Genomic DNA, 25,000 nt, shown 5'->3' with positions numbered 1-25,000 from the left:
GGTCCAGGCTAGAATTGCCGCACCCCCTAAAAGTGCCACCCCCGGGCATATACCCCTCCCTGCCCCCCCCATGTGAGGCCCCTGCTCATCTAATCCCATCAATGCCAATTCTTCCTGTATACACCTTCTCCACGTTTTCCTAGGTCTACCAACTGGTCTTCCTTCTACCTCCAATCCCTCCAAAATTCCCAGCACTGTATCCTCCCCTGCTCTCTTTATATGTCCAAACCATCAGAGTCTTTCCCTTCTGAGCACTGTTTCCAGGTCCTCTACTCCACATCTGTTAGCTACATCTGCACTGGACAGCCTGTTTTCCCACCTGATCCCCGCCATATACCTCAGCATTCTGCAATCACTAGCTCTCAATATCTCCATCAATTTTCAAGTTAGAGCCCATGTTTCTGCTCCATACAACATCACTGATCTAATACTCGCTTGGTACACCCCTGCTCTGCTCTTTAGAGGGATGCTACAATTCACAAGTAGACTAGCCACCTCCCTCCACTTTAACCACACTGCTGCCACTCTCGCTCTCATTGTCCTCTCCACTCCCGCCTCACAGTCCAGAACATTTCCCAAATAACAGAAATGTTCTACCTCATCCAGTTTTCCTCCATTCACCTCTAGTTCATCCCTCTCAGTAATGAGAGAAAGAAATCAGAACAATTATATAAATATATTAAATTTCAATCACACACAAATCTCACATACACCCAACACTCATTCAAACACAACTAATAACAATATGAAACAAAAATAAATGCAAAAGAACGCCACCATGTCTGACACAGTCACGAAAAAACACTTGGGTCTGCTGTGGTTGATTCACCTTCTTGTCATCTGATCGTTCTTAGTGTTGTGAGGGTCAAGAGAAGGGTGAGCCTGATTTGAGTTTGAGATTGGCCTCATATTTATAACAGTGGTTGGGACAAGTCTCAAGCTGAGACTGGTTCGAAACAGGGAGTGAGAGGCCTGCCCTTTTGAACTAAGATGGGTTCGAAGCAGTGCGGGTGATAACTGCGTGTATGTGTGTGTGTGTGTGTGTGTGTGTGTGTGCATTTACCTATTTATCTATTTGTAGTCTACCATGCCCGAGCTAAGCTCTATTAATCCCATCTCCATATCTACAATTATCCAGCCTTTCCTTCCTTGTGTGTGTGTGTGTGTGTGTGTGTGTGTGTGTGTGTGTGTGTGTGTGTGTGTGTGTGTGTGTGTGTGTCACTTTTAAGCAGGGCAAGCTGCAGGTTGCCCAAACAATATAGTACTAACAAGTGATTTCTGAACAGATACTTTATCATAGTTTTATGTGTGAAAGCTGCCGAGTCCATCAGCAGATAAGCTAAATTTATTTTTTTGGTCTACCTCACCAGGCCTTGCCATAACCAAGGTGCCATTAAAGTAATTGAGAAAAAGGTTTTCCATAAGGAATTCCTGGCGAGGATTGGCTGGCGAGCGGCCCCTCACCAGGAAAAAGGCAGGGTAGTTCCTGGTCTGCCAGCGGATGGCATTAGCCTCAGCACGTTCCATGAGGGTGAGACTGGGCCGGAGTAGAGTCGTTCCTTGCTGGAAAAGCCCACTGGGGTGGACAGCAAATCAGAAATATAATTAGTGCCATAACAAAAGTAAAGTGAGTACCTAGAAAAGAAAATGGTTTACTGTGGTAACTGGCTTCTCATATATATATATATATATATATATATATATATATATATATATATATATATATATATATATATATATATATATATATATATATATATATATATATGCATATATAAACTTTATATGACACTTCTAAAAATATTACCATTTGTAGCTAGAGGTACAGGACATAAAAAACTGGAAATACTTGGGTAAGGCCTTTATCCTGCAGTGAAATTATCCAGGCTGATGATGATTTATGTTAAGGGCAGAGTTGTGAGGCACTAATGTGTCAGGATAGTGGAGCATAACATGGAGGCCGGAAGAGTGTAGTGTTTATGTATAAATAAGGTGTCCTGTGGAAGGCTGAATTTAGAGTAGACTAGCATCTTGGGGTGGTGAGGTGTGCCATGGAGAGCAGAAATAAGAGTCTACTGCTGGTGTGTTGGGATGGCAAGGAGTCACTTAGAGGGCAGGAGAGTGGTACTAACATGACGGGGTGATGAAGTGTGAGGGTTTTAAGTGTGTAATGACAATATGAGGGGTTGTTGAGATTTGAGGGAGTCAGAGTACAGTGCTAAGGTGGTGGGATGGTGAGGTGCTATGGAGGGCATGAATGTGAAGTGCTAAGGTGTTGATGCATGAAGTATGAGGCCAAAATATCGTGCTAACAAGGCAGAATGGTGAAGAGTGCTGGGGAGTGTCAAGGAGTGAAGTTTTCGTGTCAGGATGGTGCAGTGTAGCCTATCAGGGATGCCAGCAAAGGGTAGTGAGGAGCAGCAACACTCACCAGTAGCGGGAGACAGGGCAGCCCACAATGAACAGCACTCGTCCACCCAAGTTGAAGCGCACCACACCATCAAACATCTCCCTGGTATCCATGAAGGCATTGAGGCACTGGCAGGAAGAAGCAAGAGGAGGAGGCATAATGAGAAGGCAGTACCAACAGAGCACAAAACAGCTAATTCAGCAATAACCACTACAAAGCAATAATAAACATAACCAGGGCAAAAGCAGACGAGAACAATATAACTATAGCACTTTTATTGATGTTGCTGTTGGTGGAAGTGTTGCTTCAGTTTTAGCAATAGTAGTAGTTGCTCCTGCTGCTGCTGCTGCTGCTACTACTACTACTCAGGGGTGTACTACCTGGGGGGTTAGGGGAGCTACAGACTCCCCATTGTTTTCAAAATGCCCCTAAAAGTGCACTACGTCTACGTCTGCCACTACTACTAGCGCTCCTTCATTCTTCAGGCTCGGGATTAAGTACAATTTATTCAATATGGCAATAAACCAAATGACTGGTCTGAGTTTAAGAGTAGGTTAGCAAGGTAAATATCACTGTGAGGGTTCTTTTATTATTAATTCTGCATTAATTTTGAGTGGCTTGGAAAGTATCCCCATTAAATCCATGTTGCCATGCTACTGGTAATGGGGAGGCGGTGGCCAAATGGTCGGGACGTGGATGTGGTGATTCCATGAACCAGGGTTCAAGTTCCACTGCAAGATGATGATTATTTTCAACCACTGCCAAGTAGTGGAAGATTACCCACATGCTGTCCAGATCTTCAGTCAGGAACTTCTATCAAGAGGAGCACCAAGGAGCAGCATGGTTTAAGCAACATGTATATTATGTTAGCCACTTTAAATATAATTTGCCTGCACCACTAATGGGTTGGGGCCATCCACCAGGTCCCTCAAGAGAGCCTACTGGTGCTATAGGCAGCATCTAGAAGAAAAGATCTCTTTAAATTTGATTTTTGACGAATGTAACCCAATTGTATAGCGAGGGATGCCTGTACAGGTGCTCTTTTGGGATAACTTTCCTTAGTATGCACTTAGTATAATATCCTTAGTATAATAATAACAGTCCTCCCACCACCACCACCAACACCAGTACTAATGTAAATCCCGAGCATGCATTGTCTAACTTTGAAATAAAACCCGATGAAGTCCTTAAAGCCCTCAAATCACTTAAAACAAATAAAAGTCCTGGACCTGACAAAGTATATCCAACTCTGCTGAAAGAAACAAAGAGCGAAATACTCTCCTCCCTCACAACCGTATTCAATATGTCCTTGCGACAAGGCATTGTCCCTTCAGATTGGAAAAAGGCTAACGTGACACCGATTTTTAAGAAAGGAGACAAAAAAGTACCAGGTAATTACAGGCCCATTAGTCTAACTTCGGTTGTAGGTAAGCTACTTGAGGGCATAATTAGAGACAAAATTGTGAGTTACCTTGAAAGCCACTCATTAATTGGGGACTCACAACATGGCTTCCGAAACAAAAGATCCTGCCTATCAAATCTATTAACCTTTTATAACGACCTCTTCACTGTTTATGACGTAACCAAATCACTGGACATAGTCTATCTTGATTTCCAGAAAGCGTTTGATAAAGTCCCGCATCATAAATTACTTTACAAATTAAAGCAAATAGGTATTGACGGTCAGGTAAACCAATGGATCGCGAATTGGTTGAGCAACAGACAACAAAGAGTAGTGATTGACGGATTTAACTCAGAGTGGGCGCCAGTCACTAGTGGCGTCCCTCAGGGCTCGGTTCTTGGCCCAGTGCTCTTCATTATTTACATCAACGACGTGGATGTTGGACTCAATAATCGCATTAGTAAATTTGCAGACGACTCAAAGATTGGTAACTCGCTTCTCACTGACAAAGACAGGCAAAACCTCCAAGAGGATTTGCACAAAATTTCAGCTTGGTCGGATAGATGGGAGATGCCCTTTAACGTAGACAAGTGCCAGGTCCTTCAAGTTGGAACGAGGAATAAGAAGTTTGATTACGAAATGCGCGGCGTTAAACTCAAAAGCGTTCAATGCGTCAAGGACTTGGGGGGTCAAAATCGCGTCAAACCTCAAATTCTCACAGCAATGCATCGATGCAGCAAATAAAGCGAACAGAATGTTGGGCTTCATTAAAATAAACTTTTTATTCATGAATAAAGATGTAACACTTCCGCTCTACAATAGTTTAGTAAGACCACACTAGGAATATGCGGTACAGTTTTGGTCTCCCCACCATGCAAAGGATATTGCTAAATTAGAAGGTGTTCAGTGTCGGGCAACGAAAATTATCCCTTCCTTGCGCAACAAATCCTACGAAGAAAGGCTTTCTACCCTTAACATGTTCTCTCTTGAGAAACGTCCTCGAGGAAAACTGATCGAATGTTTTAAAATACTTAATGGTTTCACGAATGTAGACAGATCAACATTGTTTATGATCGATGACACTTTGCGCACGAGGAACAATGGCGTAAAACTCAGATGTAGACAAGTAAATTCAGACTGCACCAAATTTTTCTTCACCAACGTTGTAGTGCGAGAATGGAATAAGCTCCCATCATCAGTGGTCCAGTGTAACACGATTGACTCCTTCAAAAATAAGCTCGACCGTCACTTCCTTCAACTTAATATCAACTAGATTAGAAATGCAACGTTTTGGAGTCTTCTGATTAATGTAAAATCACTTAGGTTTAAGGACAGACCACCAAGTCTGGACCATGGGGTCTGTGTGGTCTGATTTTCTATGTAAATCTATGTAAAATCAACATGGTTATTCATCAACGGCACTACCACCCCCTGCCACCTCACCTGGCCTTCCACCAGATATTTGCAGCATTACTGCCTCCACCGCTTCAAACTGTCCCAAACCTCTGTTCACCACTACTCACAATTAACTTCTACCATCTTCAGAATTTTCTTGTAATAAATATCCCAAACCACCACCTACACCACCACTCATTTAACTAGGCCTCACCCCCTCCACCAGCCACTCACCTGCTGCATCACAATAAAGGAGCCGTACTCGTCGGCCTTGCTCTCGGACCACACAAAGACACGGAAGGGACCCGGCTGTTGGATGAACGAAATACAAATACCATGTGATGAAATGAGAGATCAATGAGAATTATGATTAAATAAGTTTGTTGATGTGTAATATAGAGCAAGTTTGAAAAGGCATATGCAAGTCCATAGTAAACTCATTGTAATCTAGATTGACATTGAAGAAAAGAGATTATATATTAACTATTTTTAAGGCTGATTGAAGTTGGAGTGGTGAAGGGTGCATAGGAATGTGGCTTGAGGGTATGAAGGAGTTTTGGCTCACCAAGTCGTGCGGGATGACAGGGCCAGCAGATGTACTGCAGAAGTCATTTCTCAACACCAAGTCCGTTGCATTCAGGATTTCTCGCTTCAACTTGGCCCTGTAGCGGTCCAGGATGAGGCTGGGAAGAAGGAAGGAAAGGGGCATAGTGAAAAAGAAATGTTAATGTTAATAGTACTAAATTTTACAAGATATTTCTTTAAGCTGCATAAAGAGGTGATGATTATCTTATGTTTATATATAAGCAGTGGAACCTTGCCTTAATGCTACAGTGGCAAAGCCATCCATAAAATGTTACAAATAAGAATAACAGCTTCCTTCTCTGCAATATGCAAATTGACACCACCTACTCTTCTAACCCTTGCAGTTTGACATGTGGGTCTTGGTTAAATATCATGTAAGAAAAGAAGTGCTCCTGGAACCAGCCTGTCACATGTGCCCCCGCCGCCCCTGCATGAAAGGTCCGCCCCACCTCTGGCACCAGTGCATGGCGCCCCTGCAGAGAGTGTTGGGATGACAGCCACCAGTCCCAGTCCCCGCCATGCTGTATGGAACACAGGAAGGAGGGCCATCACTGTGTTGTTTTATGATCAAATAATCTAAAATAGACAAAATAGAAAACTAATATTTAATGTACTTCACCTAAAATTGTAGTAAAACAGGATGTTGCTGAAGCAATACTAAAATGAACTATGGGAATATGAATGATAGGACAGATGACCGTGACAGAATGGACGGATGGGTGTGGGAGATACTTGTGATGTGGCAATGGATATATGAAAGGCTGTTTGATGGGATGATGAAAGCAACACTAAAAAATATATGATTGAGGAGATGAAAAAATGATCATATAAAAAAAGGATGAAAAAGGGGAAGGAATGGGACAGAGATAGGGAAAGTACCTCCTCTGGGATCCAGTAAGCATACTGTTCTCTCGCCCAGCGGCGGGTCACCATCCAACCAAATTGAGGGAACATATCCAAGCGCCGCAAAATGTGAGGGTCCCCAGCCACTGTTGGATAGCTATTCACTGAAAAGGCATTCACGCAAAAGATGGTTGGATCAGCATCCAGGAGCCATGCTGTCTGCTGGAAGAACCTGCCGGAGGAAAAATTATATACTCTAAAGCTGCTTCCCAGACATGATCAATGAAACAAAACCAACAAGATGTTTTATATGTTCATGATACTTTTGGCTTGTCCTTTCAATAAACACTGTGCTACATGGATCTATAAAAACAAATTATGATGGATCTATAGTAGATGTACAGCTGTGAAGTATGACAAATAAAGTATTACAAAGACTTACAAAGTTTTGTTCAGTTGGCAAAATAATTTTCTTCCAAATAGAATTTAAAAAAATCTGACTGAAGTGCTGCAGAGCACATAAATATTCACCACAAATCATCACCAGCCCCATCCAACATACCACACACACATGCACATGCATAAACCCCTCCACACACAACTAGTAATTACACACACACACACACACACACACACACACACACATGCACAAACACACTTATAAGGATATCTATGTCACACTCACGAGAGGAAGTCAGGGGAGAGAAGCAGGTCGTCCTCAAGGATGACGGCTTTGTCTGCCTCAGGGAAGAAGTTGAAGACGTTGTGCACAGAGAACCTGAGTCGAGGAGGAAGAGAAGGAGGAGAAGGATGGGTTGGAGAAAAACAGAAGTGAAGAAGTTGTAAGAGGGAAGGAGAAAAGTGGGAGAGAAAAGGGACACATGAGTAAGGCCGTGATGATAGAAAGTGCTTGCAAAGAGGAGAAAGAATATTAATTTGTACTTATTATATAATTTCATAATGATACAGAATCATATTGTTTTGATGGTTTGTTACATTTCCTTCTACCAATTTTCAGAGTTAAGCTATTAACATACTTTTTTTTTGTGTATGTGTATTGGTGTGTTGTGTTGCACTGAACTTGAGGTGTGGCATGATGCTGTATCTTTACTTTAGTCCACAATGTTGTGTTGTGCGTAGTACAAGTGTGGCATCTTTTTGTGATCTGCTCTGTATAATTGACATTTGCGTCATGGAATTTGGTCTCATTGGAAATGCACTGGACGGGATTACAGCTCAGACTGTAGTGCTGTGTTGCCTGAATTGCTGTGTGGCATTATGCTTAGTGTGTATGATGTGTCACACAAGTTCTGTGTTGCTGAGTCACCTGAAATGCATGTTGAGGAGGGTGGTGGAACCTGCCGCACCCTGAGGCCTATGAACCAACACGTCCAGCCTGCAGAGGAGAGGAAAAAGGAGGGTAATGGAGCAAGGCTGGTGGCAGGATGGAAAAGGGTGAGGAATAACACATGTGATATTACAGCAGGAGTGCATGACATATGAGCCATCATTGTCTACTGCTGCTGATGCAACTAACCTACTGCTATTATAACAAAAACAATTATACAACTACAACACAAACAAAAAGAAAGGGTAAGGGCCCTTCCCCCCTTGAAATGCATGGGTCCCATAGGGTTTGCCCTGCACCCGTCAATGGTGAAAGGCTCACCTGATGCAAATTCACCGAGGGAGCTTACTGCTTACTCCATGGATGGACCCAACAGCAGAGCTAGGCTGAGATCATGACCAAGTCTTAACCCTGACCTCTTTCTATTATTTTGTTTTTGGTATAGGTGAAGTTTTCCGGAAGGGATTGAAGGTCTCAGATCAGGGATTGGACTGACTGTTGGCTGTGGGCAGGTACACAGAACCCCTAGAGGAAAGGCTTCCCAGCCTCACAAAATATATAAGGAGACAGATAAGAAGCACACTAACAGGTATAGTGGTAACAATACTGGACCATAACCTGGAGAGACAGGAAGTGAACATCATGAAACATAAACAGACTAAGGTTGAAGATATTTCAGTGGCTATTACGAATATAAAATGGACATGGATAAGACATGTCATAATTATGTAGATGTGATAACAGACAATAACACTAACAGAATGGCAACTCAGAAACTGAAGAAATCAGGGCAGACAAAATTGAGAGATGAAACTAGAGAATTTAAGCAGGATGGAGTACTCTACTAGACACATCACCCCTTGTATACAACGTACCCAAAGAGCCGTGCCAGTCCCATCACCTCCTCACGGGCGCCGTCCACCATCACCAGGATGGGTGTCTGGGCAGCCCCAGGAGTCTCCAGCAGGTTGAGCAGCTGTCTGTCAATGAGGGGTGAGGTGAGGGCACACAGATGAAACTGAGAGCAAGGGCAGTCTGACTAAAAACTATCACATACAGTGGGATGTCACCGATTTTGACTTCCATTATAACATTTTCGATAATGGTAAGTTAAGAGTAGATACCACGCTTCTACAATGAAAAATTCTATTAGGCTGTTTGGATTTTTCCGGCAGCAGATATTCAGGAAGGAAAAGTCTGGATGTATTTTGTATCATGTTTGTTTGCCACCATCTTGTTGATGGGAGGTGTGACACAACATGTCAGATTCAAATGATATGAATTATAATTTGTGTTTCCCAACAAGAAAATGGAAGAATGTGTCAATAATGCAAATTCATCTATTAAAGCAAGATGGTAATAGTGGAGAAGCATTTTTATATTATTCGTGGGGAGACATTGCTGTCTCTCCAAATGCACGTGATCTTTAAGTAACTCTCCATTCTCTATTTCCATTGATATTTTTTTAACAATAGCATGCATTCATTTTACAGAACTATTTCATCCGTGAACCTGCAGATAAAAATATAGTCACAGGTGTCATAAATGATAAGTGGGAGAAAAATTTAAAGTAACCTAACCTAACTAGTATGATCCAACCAAACAATGCTACATTACCAAGTACGAGAGAACTGACAGCAAGAAAGGTGAATCAATACAAGTAGTACACGTAATTACATCGTGACCCTACCTGCCAGACCTCACCTGTAGAAGTGGAAGGGTTTCACTGCTGTCAGCATGGCCACAGGGATGACCTCCTTCACCTCGATCTGTAGCTGTGTGGGTCATGAGTGTGTTAGTAGCTGTGATTCAGTCTTTTTATGTCACTGTGATAATAATGATAAGAATAATTATGTCAAGAACAAGACAAGTTGATTGATACCCAGCACCGAAATCGAACCAATGCGTTGGTGCCCTTGGATGGGAGGCAGACAACGGCGCCAACACACTGATTTGATTCCAGTGCTGATAACATTCAATAATAATAATAATAATAATATAATAATAATAATAATAATAATAATAATAATAATAATAATAATAATAATAATAATAATGATAATGATTAATTACAATAGTACCTACTTACAGCACTGTATCTGAGGTCTTTGGTGATGGGATCCCAGCAGGTGCACAGCCTCAGGTACCCTTCGTAGGTGTCACAGAAGTGCCGCTGCTCCTCCATGGCAGGATCTTCGTGCCATTTGCACCACACACCTGCCAGCACCCACCCACCACCATCACTATGCATCATGCATCTGCTGCCTCCACTACAACATTAGGTGCTGTGCTACTTACTACACAAACTTGACACCATCCCTACATATGTAATGTTCTCGCAGCAGTCAGTCATTTGTACCACACGCAGCCATTGTTTATTATGTATCTGACTCAAGCTAAGAATAGATATGAATCAGTAATGCTTAAATCCAGTGTTGTATACATCATCTCGACAAAGATAAACGACTTGTCACACACCATCGTTTCCTCCTATTAACCGCCTTTTTGCTGGGTATGTCTATCAGGTAATGTCACCAAATGACTATTACTACACACACCTGTTACTTTCTGCTCTCTCCTCAAGCAGTCAAACCTGTCACCAGAATCACTACTGTCCTACATCCTTTCTAATGAGTACAAGTAAACCAGGCAGTCACTAAATTAGAAATGCTACACAAACCTGCCATTTCTGCTCCTATTGTAAACTCATACTTGTTGCCAGCATCACTTTCAACAAGTTTAACCTTTTCTGCTTCTTACAGCCACCTCCACATGTAGCTGATATATGTCACACAATCATTCAATCCCGTCTCTAGCATAAGTATTGGTATCATAACACCTAGCTTCTGCCCCTTCCACCTCAGCCACTACCTCCACACCTAACTAGTATGTCACCATCACCCTCATTTGGCAATTCACATGCGCTCCTCACTTGAGGTCTGGGGGACGTGTGCCCTCAGGATGAGTGGATTCGTCTCCCTTCCCGGCCTCCTGATGATGGATGCGGCCTCACCCCACGTGTGGCCCAGGGAGACCTGAAGGCATGAGAACGCTCTTGTAATATTATGTGTGTTTAGGTGTGTATTTATCACGTTGTAATAAAATACAGCAAATGAACTATGCTTTTGAACTCCCATTTCTTGTGTTTGAAGTGGGTAAAAATGAAGGAATAACAAGAGCATGTCTCCTACATTTTTAACAGCAGAGGCTGTTCTTAGGAGTTCATAATAGTTTCATTTTTATTTATATCTACTAGTGGTAGCCTATAATTATGAGAAATGAGCCACCCTTGTAAGCTCCTCTATGAGATCCAACAATACAAGAAATATGAACTGCTATGACCATCTTTCAGTGAAAAAATGCAGGAAATATCTTCTTGTTATTCTGTTTTCATTCTGAAAATCTGAGAATAATAAAACTCATGGAAGTCATCGACTCAAATGCATGGGGCCAACTGTTTAAATTTTTGCCAGAGAAGTTTGGAAGCAACAAGCAATTTCTGCCTGTATCTCAGCTGAATCATACAGCAGCAATTCTCACCTTATATATATTAAGAGGATTGGTTTTGAATAAATTTTATATAAAATTTATAAAAAAATATAAAAATATTGAAATATTCTTTATATAAAATTCCTTAAATGCATATTTTTTCTACTATGCGATTGATATTGCTGTTGTTGTTGTTACCTGCATATAGACTTACTTTGTTGTTGGTGTTCATGCTACTGTTACTTCCGCTGATGCCTGCTGATGCCGGAGGCAGACGAGTGGGAGTGTGTGAGACCATCGCCCAGGCTTCATGTACCGCCAGGTTCCGGATTCTGGATGCCCCGACTGCCTCAAGCTGTGTGACGGCATCTGGCCCAAGAAATGCCACTGCGTCAGGCTGGCCAGGACAAAGCAAAGCAATGAAGGAACAATTTATGTGAAATTATATTTTATTAAGACATTATTGTGTACAAGCATTTGTCCATCTTACCACGGCTGCAACCACTAGTATTCTGCCGGGGGCGAGGGAGGCGAGGCAGGAGGCAAGGTTCCTGTGCTCTGAGGGTTGATGGGTCAGAAACTGGCGGGCAAGCATCACGTCTCCTCGCCTCGGGTGTAAGACGACCACATGAATACCAGCATGAGGGAGGTAGTTGAGGGCGGTGGGGGAGCCATCCTTGTGGTATACCTGGGCAGTGGGACAGAAATATAATGTAGAGCATATTTGGCTATTAGTAAGCACCCTTCCAGTCATCAAATGAAAATGAAATCAGGGAATAAGATTACAACTCTGAGGTATTGTGTTGAAGCATAAAAATGAATTATTGCCAAAACAAAGATTGATTATTCTTTTATGGCAGTGCATCTGTAACCCAATAAGTGACTATAATAGTAATGAAAAAGCTGGAAAACATCAGAGAACTAAAGAGAAGCTTTCTGGAGTGAACAATATCAATAGATGAGGACAGTAATAAAGGACATTGTCAGGATGGAGTGGAGCAATAAAAGGAGTCCTGCAGGAATGGGTCTGGCACCTGTAATGCTCCTAATAAACATATTGTGTAATTGATATGGTGAATGGAACAAACAAAAATACAAATGTTTGCAGATGAGGCAAAGAAAATGAGTCAAGTAAAGACTGAGAAAGATTGTAAAATGCTACAGGAAATTTTAGACAATTCACAAATGCTGGTTGGTGCTGCTGTGGGAGGCAAACCCAGAGCTTGATGGACAGACGCTGGTGTGCTAACCGTGGCCAACCCTTACCACTGTGTCATCACGAAGCACCTGCAGGGAGTCCTTGGTGATGAGCACCTGCACGAGGAAGGTCTCTGCTTCAAGCTCTGTGGAAAAATTGATGCAGAGATGAAAGCTAGTGTGGAGGCAATGCAGTTCACCTCTTCTTCTTCAGAGAGGAGTGTAAATTTCAGGAACACAGCTGAATAAAAACAGTAAAATATCACCACAACTATAACAAATGTTTAATTGAAATGAGTTAGAAATGATAACTGTTACACTGAAGGAAATGGGAACGGATGTAAAAGAACCTAAAATGAGACGTACAGTATGATATAAAAAGGAAAATGAACTTGGGACACACACACACACACACACACATTACAATACAACCAACTGTGAAGAGACCGTTATACTTTAAAAGATATCTTGTCAAAAATATAAGAAAACAACAATATAAAGTTGATAAAGGGAACTAATGAATTAAAAAAAATAGCAATATATGAAAATAAACACCATGATACTGACCTCGCGTGACCTCCAGAGCCGTGAAGTTGACCGGGTGGAGGGAGCGCTCCTCTGCAGGGGAAGAAAAGGAGCAACTATGGTCAGTCATCAATATAATCACCGTCATCAGGATTACCATCATGAGAGAGAGAGAGAGAGAGAGAGAGAGAGAGAGAGAGGGTTCCTTGTTCCCACGTACCAGCGATCTTCCTCCACTTGACAGGAAAGTGATCACGCACGAGAGGGTTCCTGGCGTGGCCGCGGGGGGCATGGGCGCCTAGGAGGGGTGGGCGAGGGGCGTGGGGACTATGGGTATGGCTTGCCTCGGGGCCATCACGACGAGGAGGGGGTAGGAAGGGGGGCTGGAGGGGTGTAACGGTGATGGGTGTGGCTGTGATGAGAGCACTCCACGCCCACACCAACAACGCCCACGGAGCACCGGCGCCTCGCATCCTGTGTAGAGGTATAATGGTTGTGGCACGGACGGTGAAGGGCACAAGAACGATATTACACACACACACACACACACACACACACACAAACACACACATTTTTTTTCTTTTTTTACAACAAAGGAGACAGCTCAAGGGCACACAAAAAAGGAAACAATAATAAAAAAAAGCCCGCTACTCGCTGCTCCTAAAAAAAAGAATCAAAAGAGGTGGCCGAATGAACATACACACACCTTACGGAATAACACGTGGAGGTTTCTCTAAGCACTTATTTCCTCGTCCCAGCCCATGTTTAGAGCAAGGCCGGTTTTGTGAGCCCCGTGTGTCGCTGTTGAGTAATGGTGCTGAGGAGTACGGGAAGCAATGAATGAGTGACGACCTGAGACGGCGAGGCGTGGGTGTCTTCCTTCCAGCGGCAGCCTCTTCAGCATTCACTGTAGTCTGTGCCTCAATAACTTTACCACTCACCGATGTAGGTACACGTATATAAAGTCTGCGTCCTGGCTCATCTATAAACACAATCTCTTCATATTTCTTGGTCCCGATTCGCTGTTTCACTTTCACTGCTTCACTTTCGCCAGATTTAACGCAGAAATGAACGGGTATTGACTCTCACTCGCCTTGCTCCGCTTCTTCCCACGTGGGAGAGCCGCGTCGTCCACGTCACTCCAGGAAACTCGGCCCGATAAGGAAAAGGAAAATGCTGTAGAAACTCCTATCGGCGCTGCGGGCGGGCGGATGCGCTGGCGAGGCGGGGATCTCTGTGTGTGTGTTGGGGGTTGCCGGGTAGATACACTCCTATCTAGTCTTTCCTCTTCCACCAACTGCACCTTCTCCACCAACCCACATCCTCTTCTTCCTATACTCTTGCCTGGGGGAGATATGCCAAGTACACTCCTCCTCCATGCTCCCACTGTCTTTAATCTTCCACCAATTGTATCTTCTCCACTAACTCAATTCTTCCTTTTTCTGTACTCTCAATAGGCGTACCTAACAATCACCAAATGGGGGGTACAAACTTGGCGGAGGGACTCTTTTGGCAGCCATAGCCGGTAACGGGCTAAAGAGTAGCCTATCCAGATATTTTGTTTTTATTTATTAATGATCCACGAGACATCCTAGAGTTAAATCAAAGTATGTACTTATCTTTGTATTCATTCATACACACACTGGTAATATTTCTGTGGTGTCTGATTCACTTGTTTGAGTGAAATTCTATTGTGAAAAAGTCACAAATTCGTGTCACTAGTAAAAATGAAACTAGTAATGAAAGTTTTGCCACCATGAAATATACATAAATAGATAAATATGAAAGCTCACGAAGTCACAATAAGTGACATCTGCTTTGCGCAGTAAAAATATGCTATTTATGGTATCTGACACTCGCAAAATGGCGTATAGGCTGGCTTGGGCCACGGAGCTACCGCCTCAACGTTGCCAGATTGTCGTACTCAGCCGCTTATATTTAAATACTGTGCCGTTGGCTATACGTATTTTCATATTATTGTTCTGTTGTTTATTCAATGTTCTGTTCAAGAAAAAGAATACCCATAATTTGAGTTAGTTTTTGGTTATAAGGATTCTTTACGAAACACAATTATAACATAACCTTCTACTAGTTAAGAAACGTACTGAATCCTGGATCGGCTACTGTGATGTTAGGTGCGCCTATTGGGGAGAGGTGCCAAGGAAACTCCTATACTATCTTTCCTCTTCCACCAACTGTATCTTCTCAATCATTAACTCAATTCTTCCTCTTTATATACTCTTAATTGAGGAAAGGTGCTAAGGAAACTCCTCTACCGTGGCGGTGGCGGTGGCTGAATCGACAGAGTAACACCACCGCGTTCAGGAGGACGCGAGTTCAATCCCCGCCCGGTGCCACCAAGCTGGGATTTTTCAGCCGCCGCCGAGTGGCTTAAAACTACCCACATGCTGTCCAGAAGACCACCTATCAACCCGGACTCTAGATTCTAGGATTAAAGATGAGCTCCGGGAGGGCAGCATGAGCCGATGCAAGATGGCGCCACTATTAACACTCGCCTGCGCCAGAACGGGCTGGGCCGACCATCATGACCCACCGGGAAGAAGCCTTGGGTCGACCATCAGGCCCCACCGGGAAGAAGCCTACCGGCGCTATAGGCCGCGACGTAAAAAAAAAAATTATCTTTCCTCTACCCCCAACTGCACCTTCTCCACTAACCCGCTTCTTTTTGCCATACCCTTGATCATAAATACGTGGTTAACAATCCCTTGTGATGTGCATAACAGATTGGGGCACAGCGGTGGCTTAGTGGGTAGAAGACTGAGCTCCAGGTTGAGATGACTCGAGTTCGGCTCTGTTGGTGGAATTGGTTGTGGTTCCCTCTGCTCGTTAAAACGTATCCAAATCACTCATTCACCCTGCTGACTCCCATGGCCTTCAACACTGTCCTGAGGCCCTTCACTACACTGAGGCGATCTCATATATTCATCATCACAAAACCCTGCAGTGATGCATGGGCAGGACAGACCTTCATTATCCAGCTACTTGACACAACATGGCGGGTAGCAGTGCTGTTTGCTCGTGAGGAACTGATCGTATCTTTCTTCATCATTGGCCATCCATATTACTTTTAAATTTCATATGTCTATTACATTATATGAAACATGGATTAGTACTTCAATCAATCAAGAACATTACTAAATATGTGGTTGTGATAAAAGCATTTCCCATCCACTTTCCTTGCGCCTCCGTGGTGTAGTGATTAGCACGCCTAGCTACGAATTCGTGGGCCCAGTTTCGATTCAGGCCTTTGGGCATTTGGCGCCCAGTTCACCCAGCTGTTCGTCTCCCTTCCGGGCTGGTTGATAAATGAGTACCTTGGTGAACCTGGGGAGGTGAACTTCCGTAATCTGGAGGTTGCATTTGCCTTGTGTTCCGGAGGTAATGGGTTATCATCATGTTAATGACTCACCACAGAAACAAGGGTCAATGAGGCGTAGATGAGCGCTGTGGCCACACGCAGCTATAGTGTTTGTCCCTAGCTTTTACCGTTTAGTACATGGTCTAGGGCTAACGAGACGCGGATGAGCACTGAGGCCACGCGCAATTTAGCGTATGCCCCAAACTTTAACTTTTGTTTCTCTTCGTTTGTGACGAGTCTTTGTGACCTGTTGTTGGGTTAATGGCAGCTACACGGGCTTCAATCGATGCTGACCAGGCGAGGTAAAAAGGTGCATCCTGAGGTAAGCTGTAGCTTCGACATAAACTAACTTGCCACTTTTTATTTTTTTTCTATATACATAATATAATGATCTATCGAACAGGAACCTCACCCTGCTTCCACTCAGTTAAGGCGTTGTACAGAAAGAAAAGAACAAGAAATAAATACTGAAGAAGCCACCGTAAGGTCTTGGTCCCACGCCCACAAGTAAATAAAACAACTCTGTGATTTGTCATCTTTTATGTATAAAAATATTCTTTTATATATTTAAGCATATAGGTGTGTGTAGAAAACAAGGTTTGACAGCGGAGCAAGGTTCATGACGGTGCCCACGTGAGGAAAACAAGGGAAAAGTCTGTACAGCTGACGTACTCTGTTTTATCTTATCACCCTGCAGAGGCTTTTAGTTTTCTTCAGAGGGGAGTACATGACTAGGATACGAGCAGACGGATCCGCGAGGAGACCTGCACCCCAGCCAATGGAGGCGCAGAACATGGAGAAACGAGAGAAAGGTGACGGTGTATATACAGAGGTATACAAGTACGAAAACATGGTGAAGTGTGATAATCATGACCTCTAATGCTACAGCTAGCGTGGGGTGCGGGTGATGAGGGAGACTGCAGGAGTCCCCTTATCCTTAACACATAACAGGCAAAAAGCGACATGTAACAAATTACGGTGCAGAAACTTTATTTCACACAGAAGATCTGCAAAGAGGCAGGAAGTGCAGTGTTTAGTCCTTGATATCGTCCTGTGTTGCAGGCAGCCAGAGGATGTCCTGCCAGCTTGGGGAGGGTAAGGTGTGCCGCTACCAGATTGAAATTCACCTTTTGATCATCATTTTTTCAGTGGTTGTGATGGTGCGCGTGACATCCATCGCGGGTGGAGATGGATTTACAGGTGGCCCTGGCCGGCGGCATACACAGCGCTGCTCTGCTGGTGACTCTGCTGGGAAGAGCTGCTTTGATGCGAGGAACTTTGGTCTGAGGAGTACGCGAAGCTTGCCGCATTGTTATTCTGGTTAAAGTTGTTGTAGTTGTTGTTGTTTCCGTTGTAGGTGTTGGCATTGTTATTGTGGCCCGAGACGCCGCCGTACACCTGAGGCGGTGAGGGGGGCGCCTGGTAGTCATTGGTGATAGGGGTCCAGCCTTCCATGCCGTAGGTGGGTTCAGCCGCTGGCGGGGAGAAGAGAGAATAGTCCGGAAAGACGGGTTCTGGTTCCGCGTGATAAGATGCTGCCACGTTAATCAGGTTGGGCTGTGGGAGTGTGTTTTGGTGACCACTGGAGGCTGGAACTTTGATGGCCGGCGGGGCGATGGCATTGTACTGTTGAGGAGCTGGCGAGGGTGATGCCGGCAGAACGGTGGAGGAAAGAGTCGAATGGGCTGACTGGGGCTCGTAGGAGGCCAGCTGCGGGAAGCTAGGAGCGTTGAGGTTCTGACCGCCGAACCCGAACCCTGAGGCCCCGATAAAACTACTCGAAGACTTCTCTGAGGACGATGAGGAAGAAGATGAAGCGGAGGACGCGGACTTAAAGTTTGAGGCCTGGAGGCTGGCACCCCCACCCCCTTGGTGACCAGAATTTCCTACATACTGGGAGGACGACGATGATGACTTGGAGCTTTTGTCTTCACTGGCGCTCTTCGCCGAAGAGGCATGGTAGCTCTGAGCGGCCAGACCGCCGTTGTTGTAATTAACACCGCTATAAGCCTGCTGCTGCTGCTGCTGCTCGGATGATTGAGAGGCCTTCTGTGATGACTGGGAGTTCTGTGAGAAGTACCTAGATCCACCTAGGCCACCATTATTATGGTTGAAAGCCGGACGGGTGACGGGACGTTGAGGCTGCGGCCGATAAGATGTAGGGATGGTGGGCTTTGGTGGACTTGTCCTGGCCGGGGTAGCAACTGACGGCGGGACGTAGCCAGGAAGGGTGGGCGTGCCATAGGTGGGGGTAGGACGGGTTGCTTTGGGCGTGCCGTAGGTGGGGACTGGACGAGTTGCTGTGGGGGTGCCGTAGGTGGGGGCTGGACGGGTTGATGTGTGCGTGCCGTAGGTGGGGGCTGGACGGGTTGCTGTGGGCGTGCCGTAGGTGGGGGCTGGACGGGTTGCTGTGGGCGTGCCGTAGGTGGGGGCTGGACGAGTTGCTGTGGGCGTGCCGTAGGTGGGGGCTGGACGGGTTGTTCCACTACCTTGGTATGGAAGTCGGCCTCCATATCCTTGCTGGTTCCCGAATGCAGAAAAACTGCTACTAGCACTGTTGCTGCTGCTGCTGCTGCTTTTTTTAGCAGATTGTGAGGATTGTTGACTTTGGTATTGCTGCTGGAGACCTAGTCCTCGATTTCCCTGCTGCCCATGACCCGCCGCCTGCTGGTAACCAGAATTTGTCCCTTGGTTAAGGTATGCTGACTGCTGGCTGCTGCTGCTACTGCTCTTGCTGCTACTCTCCTGAGAAGCCTGAGACTGGTGACTTTGGTACTGTTGCTGTTGACCGTACGCTTGACCTGCCTGTTGTCCATGACCAGACGCCGGTTGGTAGCCGGCATTTAAGCCTTGGCTAGCATATGCTGCCTGCTGACTGCTGCTGCTACTGCTACTACTCTTTTTGGAGGACTGGGAAGACTGCTGCTTCTGGTACTGTTGCTGCTGGCCATACGCAAGGCTTCCCTGCTGTCCGTAACCCTGTTGGGCACCGCTGTTGATGCCCTGTCCGCGGTACCCTGCTTGCTGACTGCTGCTCTGGGCTGAGTTGTAAGCGTTGGAGGAAGCTTGTTTCGTCGTCTTGCTCGCGGAGTATTGTTTCTGTTGTCGTTGCTGCTGCTGCTGCCGCTGGCCATTCACCTGGTAAGGCTGCGGCTGCACGAAGGCTCCATAGCTCTGGACGTCATCAGCGATGGCTCCGGAATTCTGCAAGTCCAGGAACGTCTTGATGGGAATGAGTACAAATGGGAAGTTGATCAAATTTTCGTTGTAGCTGTTGTAGGCGCTGTTTGAGTTGTGGTTCTCGGAAGTGCTCGAAGAGTTGCTGTAGGAGTTGTAGAGGTTCTTGGTGATTTCCTGAAGGTATTGGGCCATCCGCTGCTCCTGAGACAACACATTCCTCCCCGAGGCGTGCGAGACGGCCGCCTGGTCCGCGAGGCCGTTCTTGACGTTGAAGCTGCTGCTGCCGCTGTACTGGCTGGAGCTACTTGAGCTGCTTTCCTGGGAAGAAGAGGAAGAGGCGGAGGAGGAGGAGGAGGAGGCAGAGTTAAATCTACCAAAGGAGTTAAAGTCATTTGCGAAGGCGCCATTATTATTCTGGCCGTAGGAGGCGGGTGAGGGGCGCTCGGTGGGGGCGGGGAGGGGCACGGGGGAGCGGGTGGCGTCATCAAGACCTGAAAAATTTACCTGGCGTTACTAATTACCGTACTCCCAGGTGTGTGTGTGTGTGTGTGTGTGTGTGTGTGTGTGTGTGTGTGAGAGAGAGAGAGAGAGAGAGAGAGAGAGAGAGAGAGAGAGAGAGAGAGAGAGAGAGAGAGAGAGAGAGAGAGAGAGAGAGAGAGAGAGAGAGAGAGAGAGAGAGAGAGAGAGAGAGAGAGAGAGAGAGAGAGAGAGAGAGAGAGAGAGAGAGAGAGAGAGAGAGAGAGATAATGTATATACGTGAGTTCATATTTCAGAACCAAACAAAGAGCCTCACAAAAGGGAAAACTAGTCACATTAATGAAGCGGTGTGCAGGGAACGAACCCAAACAACCATATGGTGGAGGGAGGGGAGAGGGAGGGCGAGGAAAGAAAGTGTGGGCAAAGGAGAGGGAACTTGAGGAAACATTGTTGGGGGGGATACACCGTGACTCACTACAGGAGCCTCAGAACCTCCCCTGAGCGATAAGAACCACTTAGAGAAGAGGACACGAAGGAAGAACTTATTACTTACATGAACGGGGAACATGGGGGGGGGGGGGGGCGAGATCTAGAGAGAGAGAGAGAGAGAGAGAGAGAGAGAGAGAGAGAGAGAGAGAGAGAGAGAGATTATAGAGAGAGAGAGAGAGAGAGAGAGGTCGTGAGTCAAGTAGAGAGAGAGAGAGAGAGAGAGAGAGAGAGAGAGAGAGAGAGAGAGAGAGAGAGAGAGAGAGAGAGAGAGAGAGAGAGAGAGAGAGAGAGAGAGAGAGAGAGAGAAGAGCGAGCATGGTGGAAGGAAGGGAAGGGGGAGTCGATCAGACGAAAGAAGAACACAGTCCATTGGGAGGAGAGGCAGAGGGGCCAAGCGGATGAGGGAGAGAGAGGAGAGTTGCGTCATAGCCCAGAGCCCCGAAAAATAAGGGCGAGTCTTAAACGTTTCCGTCCCCAATCACACATATTTGACAAGACATTCGTAGGAGTTTTGGGCATTTCTAGGGGTAGTTTTATGACCCTGGTAGTAGTTTGATCCTTTTTTTGTACCATGAACCTAAGAAAACACTCATTTGAACCCGACTGACCTCTATTTTCGGCCCTTTGCAATTAGTTGATGCAAGGGGTGGAAGCGTCTGACACTACCAATATAAATACCTCAAGACCAGAGTTAGGAAAATACCTGAAATACCAAGATGTCGCTACCAATCCTATGTTAGTGTGTGACTGAACTATTTTACTGCACCAGTGTTTGTATATTATCAGAGAGTACGTTTATATATTTATCAGGACTCAACAGCAGCTTGGTCAAGAAGAAATTTGTGAAAAAAAAGAAGGTGAAGACTGGAGAGTTAGTGGTGAAAGTGATACTCAAGAGGCAGACATTTCACACCACTCTCAAGACCATCGCCCGAAAAGATTAAAACCACTGACAGATAAGCTTGTTTCGTTTCCATAAGTATAAAGGTGTAAATTTTGGTACAGGCAAGAACTAAGAAGAGAAAAATTCGGAATGGGAAGAAGAAAAAGGCCCGTGATAGATTTTTATGCCCTGAGTAAGCAGAAGTTTGGTATTTAGTGCTTCACCACCACCACCACCACCACCAAAGAAAAAAATTACCACCGTCGTTTTTTTCTTTCTGAACAGAGATAATCCCAAACCACTGCTTCCTCTAGCTCTTGGTAGATACATTTTCATTTCACACATACATATTTTGCCAATTTATGAACATTATTACAAACATTCTTTTTCCACAGATTACTGCATTTCTGCGTTATTGAGTGAACATCAAGAGGAAGCAGCGATGAGATACTTCGGTGCTCCACGCCCGTCCCTCCCAAGGGCGTGCGGGGAGGGTGGGGAGGGGAGAGTGAATGGGAGGCAGAGATAAGGGTCAGGCCGGCTGGCCCTGGGCGCGGCACCGTGGGAGTCTCAGGTATCGGGGCTCAAGTGGTGTTAGTCCAGGGGGTCGTCGTTGGTCTTCAGGTCGTGGAGGCAGCGAGAGGGTCGCCTGGCGTGGCTCGTGAGGGCGGGGCGGGGACTGGCAGAGGCCGTGGCGGCTCGTGTGAGCGGCGGCGCACTGCTCGTGGCTGCTGGCTCGTGATTGGCTCATGGGGTGATTACTTCTTACATCCACCAATAATGACTAATGACTACACACTGACACTGCTGGCACGAAATGCAGCACTAATGTGGAAATGATGGTATATACATCATTAGCAGCAGGTTTTATAGTGATGAGAAACCCTTCCTGACAGGTCAAGGTTTTGATCCTCCTATACGTCAGCTTAGCCTTAGTGAACTTCTACATGATGTGTCAATGAGTTGAAGTACTTGAATAACATGGAAAATACTACTTGTCTATCCTACCGTGTCTCATGTCATACACCTCAACACCCTTCACCTTCACCACACCCTCAACGCCACAACGCTACATTTGTGGAGTTTTAGCTGTGGCGTGTGTACCTTTTCCCTGAGCCACCTTCTACACCTGCACACTGATTACTTTTTGCCCAGGTGCTGAACAATTGTGTCTCAGAACTATGTTAATTCACCTAAAAAATACTGTTTGAAACATTTCAATAAGAGTCTATACTTTGTAGGGTGACACATAAGTTAATAAATCTAAGTAATTTGGGTAATGAGCACTGCCTGAAGTTTGTCTCAACGGAATGGCTGTGTCATAATCTACACGTTAACTTGTCTGTTTAATTATCTGGCACTCCATTTAATAAATAGACCTATCCATTTTCCTAGCCGCTTTCCAATCAGCTGGACGACATCATGAACCACTGACCGGGGCAGGGCGTCTTGTCGGGGCTGCGGGTGAGGGAGATGATGTGGAAGCCGGAGTCGTCTGCGCGGTACGTTGTGGTCCTCACCAAGCCGTTGGGGTCCAGAACCTAGAGGAGGAGAGGCGGGACGGGAGGAAGAGGAGAATGAGGGGTGAGCAGAAGGAAGGGGTAATACATAGTGAGGAAGGAGGATGGGAAAGGAAGGGACAGGGAGGGGGAAAAATGCTATGAATAAATATTACCAACAATGGTTTACTTAGTAATTATCTATTCATAATGCAGTCACAAATTGCTACAGATAAACCCTTTCCCATTCAATGATTAAAAATAAGTGAAATGTGTCTTTATGATACTTATATGCACCTGGATGCCTCAATACACCTGCCCATCAGTCCACTATTCTCCCTGTTTTAACATACCTGGAAGCAGCCAGTGACAACTCCGTGTATATCGCCGGTTTCTTGGCGCGTCTGGTAGTTGCTTGTGGCTTCATCGTCCACGATGAAGGCGAAGTTGTACGGCATCCCTTTCATCTGAACACCAGCACGACATGGAAGGAGTTGCATGGACAGGGGAGAATAGAGAAAAGATTGTTAATCTTACTGTAACTTCCAGACAGTCATTTGTTTCATAAAACTCTGAATGATATATACATTAAAGGTTAAACATTTACTGGTGTAACTGGGTACTGAGCAGCATAAGAAAACTGAGAATTCTTCCTTTTACTCGGGCAAGTTTATATCTAACACCAAAACAAGAGATAATCGGTAAAAATCTCCATTCTGTGGGGGAGGGAGGTGAGGAGGGACAGTACCGGTGCTTCTCCGTGGGTTGGCAGCACCACCGTGGGGTTGAGCGTGGAGCTGGAGGTCAGGAGGGTATCGGCGTACTCCAGCAGGTCGGCGGGCACGAAAGCCTCCTCTGTGCCGTCGTCGGTGGGCAGCATCACGCCGGGGACAGCCTCGGGGATCATCTCGCCTTCCTCCGTGGCCGTCATCACCTGGAACAAGTGGAAAGGATGAAGGCGAGGTTGGGGATGCGTGAGGCAGGAGGGTGCAATGGAGGTGACGGGTGTTGTGGAAGTGGACAGATGCAAGTGGGACAGGCAAGTGGATAAAAGGTCGATAAGGGGAGTGATTCAGCACTTATTCCCTCTCCATGATAATGCAGGATCAAACTCACCTCCATCATCTTCTTGGGTTTGCTTAGAAGTTTCTTGAGATTAGTCGAAGATTTCTTTTGGCGAGGGCGTAAGATGGACGGCTGCTGCTGGTGTGTGGAGCCAAGGGAGGAAGGAGGATTTGGGGCGTAGAGGGCGTCTGGGATCTGCTCATCGCCAGTGAGGTTCGTAGAGTCGTCTGGAGCGGGCACCGAGGCGTAGGAGTCCTTCGCGCCCAGAGAGTCATCGTGGCCGTAGCCTGGCTGGAGTTCGGGGTAGAAGCGTGCCACCAATAAGGGCCTCAGGCGAGTGGTCGAGCTGGTATCCTGTGGCTGGGTCGCCTTCACCTGTTGTGTTTCCTCTGGACCTGTTGGGAAGAAATAATTAAACGTTTTCATGATACAAACGTTCATTCTAACTTCATGTTGTTTATAAGGTTTACAACTAATATATGAGATAAATTTTCAAGTGCATTAACAAAACATAAAGAACAAATGGACAAATAGCCTTATGTAGTTTACTTAGGTACTGATGCACCTGCTGGGAAGAAACGATTGAACACGTGCAGGTGAGTGAGGAAGATAAAGCTATATTCATTATCGTTGCACTGTTGCCTCTCTTAACTTCACTCTGACTAAATGAACGACAACTGTTCCTTAAGATAATATTATTCCAAATGGTCATAGAATATAAGAAAGCAGTAATGCAGGCAGCCCTCTGAGTTTGGCTAAGTATACCATATATTCTACGATGTGCTTCTATCAGCGCAATTTACCTTTAGGAGTGGTGTCCATGAGTTCAAGCTG

At 45.4% G+C, this 25,000-nt stretch overlaps 2 protein-coding genes across 3 annotated transcripts in view; both read right to left on the bottom strand.

The window, feature by feature from the left end:
- Window positions 1–15,026, bottom strand: part of LOC126999885 (protein O-linked-mannose beta-1,2-N-acetylglucosaminyltransferase 1-like) — a 15,131-nt gene extending 105 nt beyond the window's left edge. Inside the window, exons 1-18 of the mRNA XM_050863010.1 lie at window positions 13,901–15,026; window positions 13,415–13,668; window positions 13,237–13,287; window positions 12,739–12,815; window positions 11,963–12,160; window positions 11,687–11,869; window positions 10,916–11,018; window positions 10,073–10,200; window positions 9,688–9,758; window positions 8,859–8,963; window positions 7,963–8,031; window positions 7,321–7,413; window positions 6,672–6,867; window positions 6,120–6,313; window positions 5,773–5,890; window positions 5,442–5,516; window positions 2,432–2,538; window positions 1–1,576 (exon numbers count right to left, since the gene is read on the bottom strand). The exon at window positions 1–1,576 is cut by the window's left edge and continues 105 nt beyond it. Of these exons, the coding sequence (XP_050718967.1) occupies window positions 1,303–1,576; window positions 2,432–2,538; window positions 5,442–5,516; window positions 5,773–5,890; window positions 6,120–6,313; window positions 6,672–6,867; window positions 7,321–7,413; window positions 7,963–8,031; window positions 8,859–8,963; window positions 9,688–9,758; window positions 10,073–10,200; window positions 10,916–11,018; window positions 11,687–11,869; window positions 11,963–12,160; window positions 12,739–12,815; window positions 13,237–13,287; window positions 13,415–13,667 (2,295 nt within the window). The 5' untranslated portion in view covers window position 13,668; window positions 13,901–15,026 and the 3' untranslated portion in view covers window positions 1–1,302. The remainder of the gene's footprint in view (window positions 1,577–2,431; window positions 2,539–5,441; window positions 5,517–5,772; window positions 5,891–6,119; window positions 6,314–6,671; window positions 6,868–7,320; window positions 7,414–7,962; window positions 8,032–8,858; window positions 8,964–9,687; window positions 9,759–10,072; window positions 10,201–10,915; window positions 11,019–11,686; window positions 11,870–11,962; window positions 12,161–12,738; window positions 12,816–13,236; window positions 13,288–13,414; window positions 13,669–13,900) is intronic.
- A 2,076-nt stretch (window positions 15,027–17,102) lies between these two features.
- LOC126999883 (putative uncharacterized protein DDB_G0277255) overlaps window positions 17,103–25,000 on the bottom strand; it is a 128,400-nt gene continuing 120,502 nt past the window's right edge. For both annotated transcript variants that reach the window (XM_050863006.1, XM_050863005.1), the window contains 6 exons: window positions 24,970–25,000; window positions 24,218–24,561; window positions 23,850–24,035; window positions 23,455–23,568; window positions 23,038–23,143; window positions 17,103–20,244 (listed from right to left, as the gene is read on the bottom strand). The exon at window positions 24,970–25,000 is cut by the window's right edge and continues 128 nt beyond it. In XM_050863006.1, coding sequence (XP_050718963.1) covers window positions 17,768–20,244; window positions 23,038–23,143; window positions 23,455–23,568; window positions 23,850–24,035; window positions 24,218–24,561; window positions 24,970–25,000 — 3,258 coding nt within the window. In that variant the 3' untranslated portion in view covers window positions 17,103–17,767. The remainder of the gene's footprint in view (window positions 20,245–23,037; window positions 23,144–23,454; window positions 23,569–23,849; window positions 24,036–24,217; window positions 24,562–24,969) is intronic.

The sequence above is a fragment of the Eriocheir sinensis genome, chromosome 17 (assembly GCF_024679095.1).
Source record: "Eriocheir sinensis breed Jianghai 21 chromosome 17, ASM2467909v1, whole genome shotgun sequence".
In the NCBI taxonomy this organism is placed as follows: domain Eukaryota; kingdom Metazoa; phylum Arthropoda; class Malacostraca; order Decapoda; family Varunidae; genus Eriocheir; species Eriocheir sinensis.
This window is presented reverse-complemented; position numbering and strand designations above follow the sequence as displayed.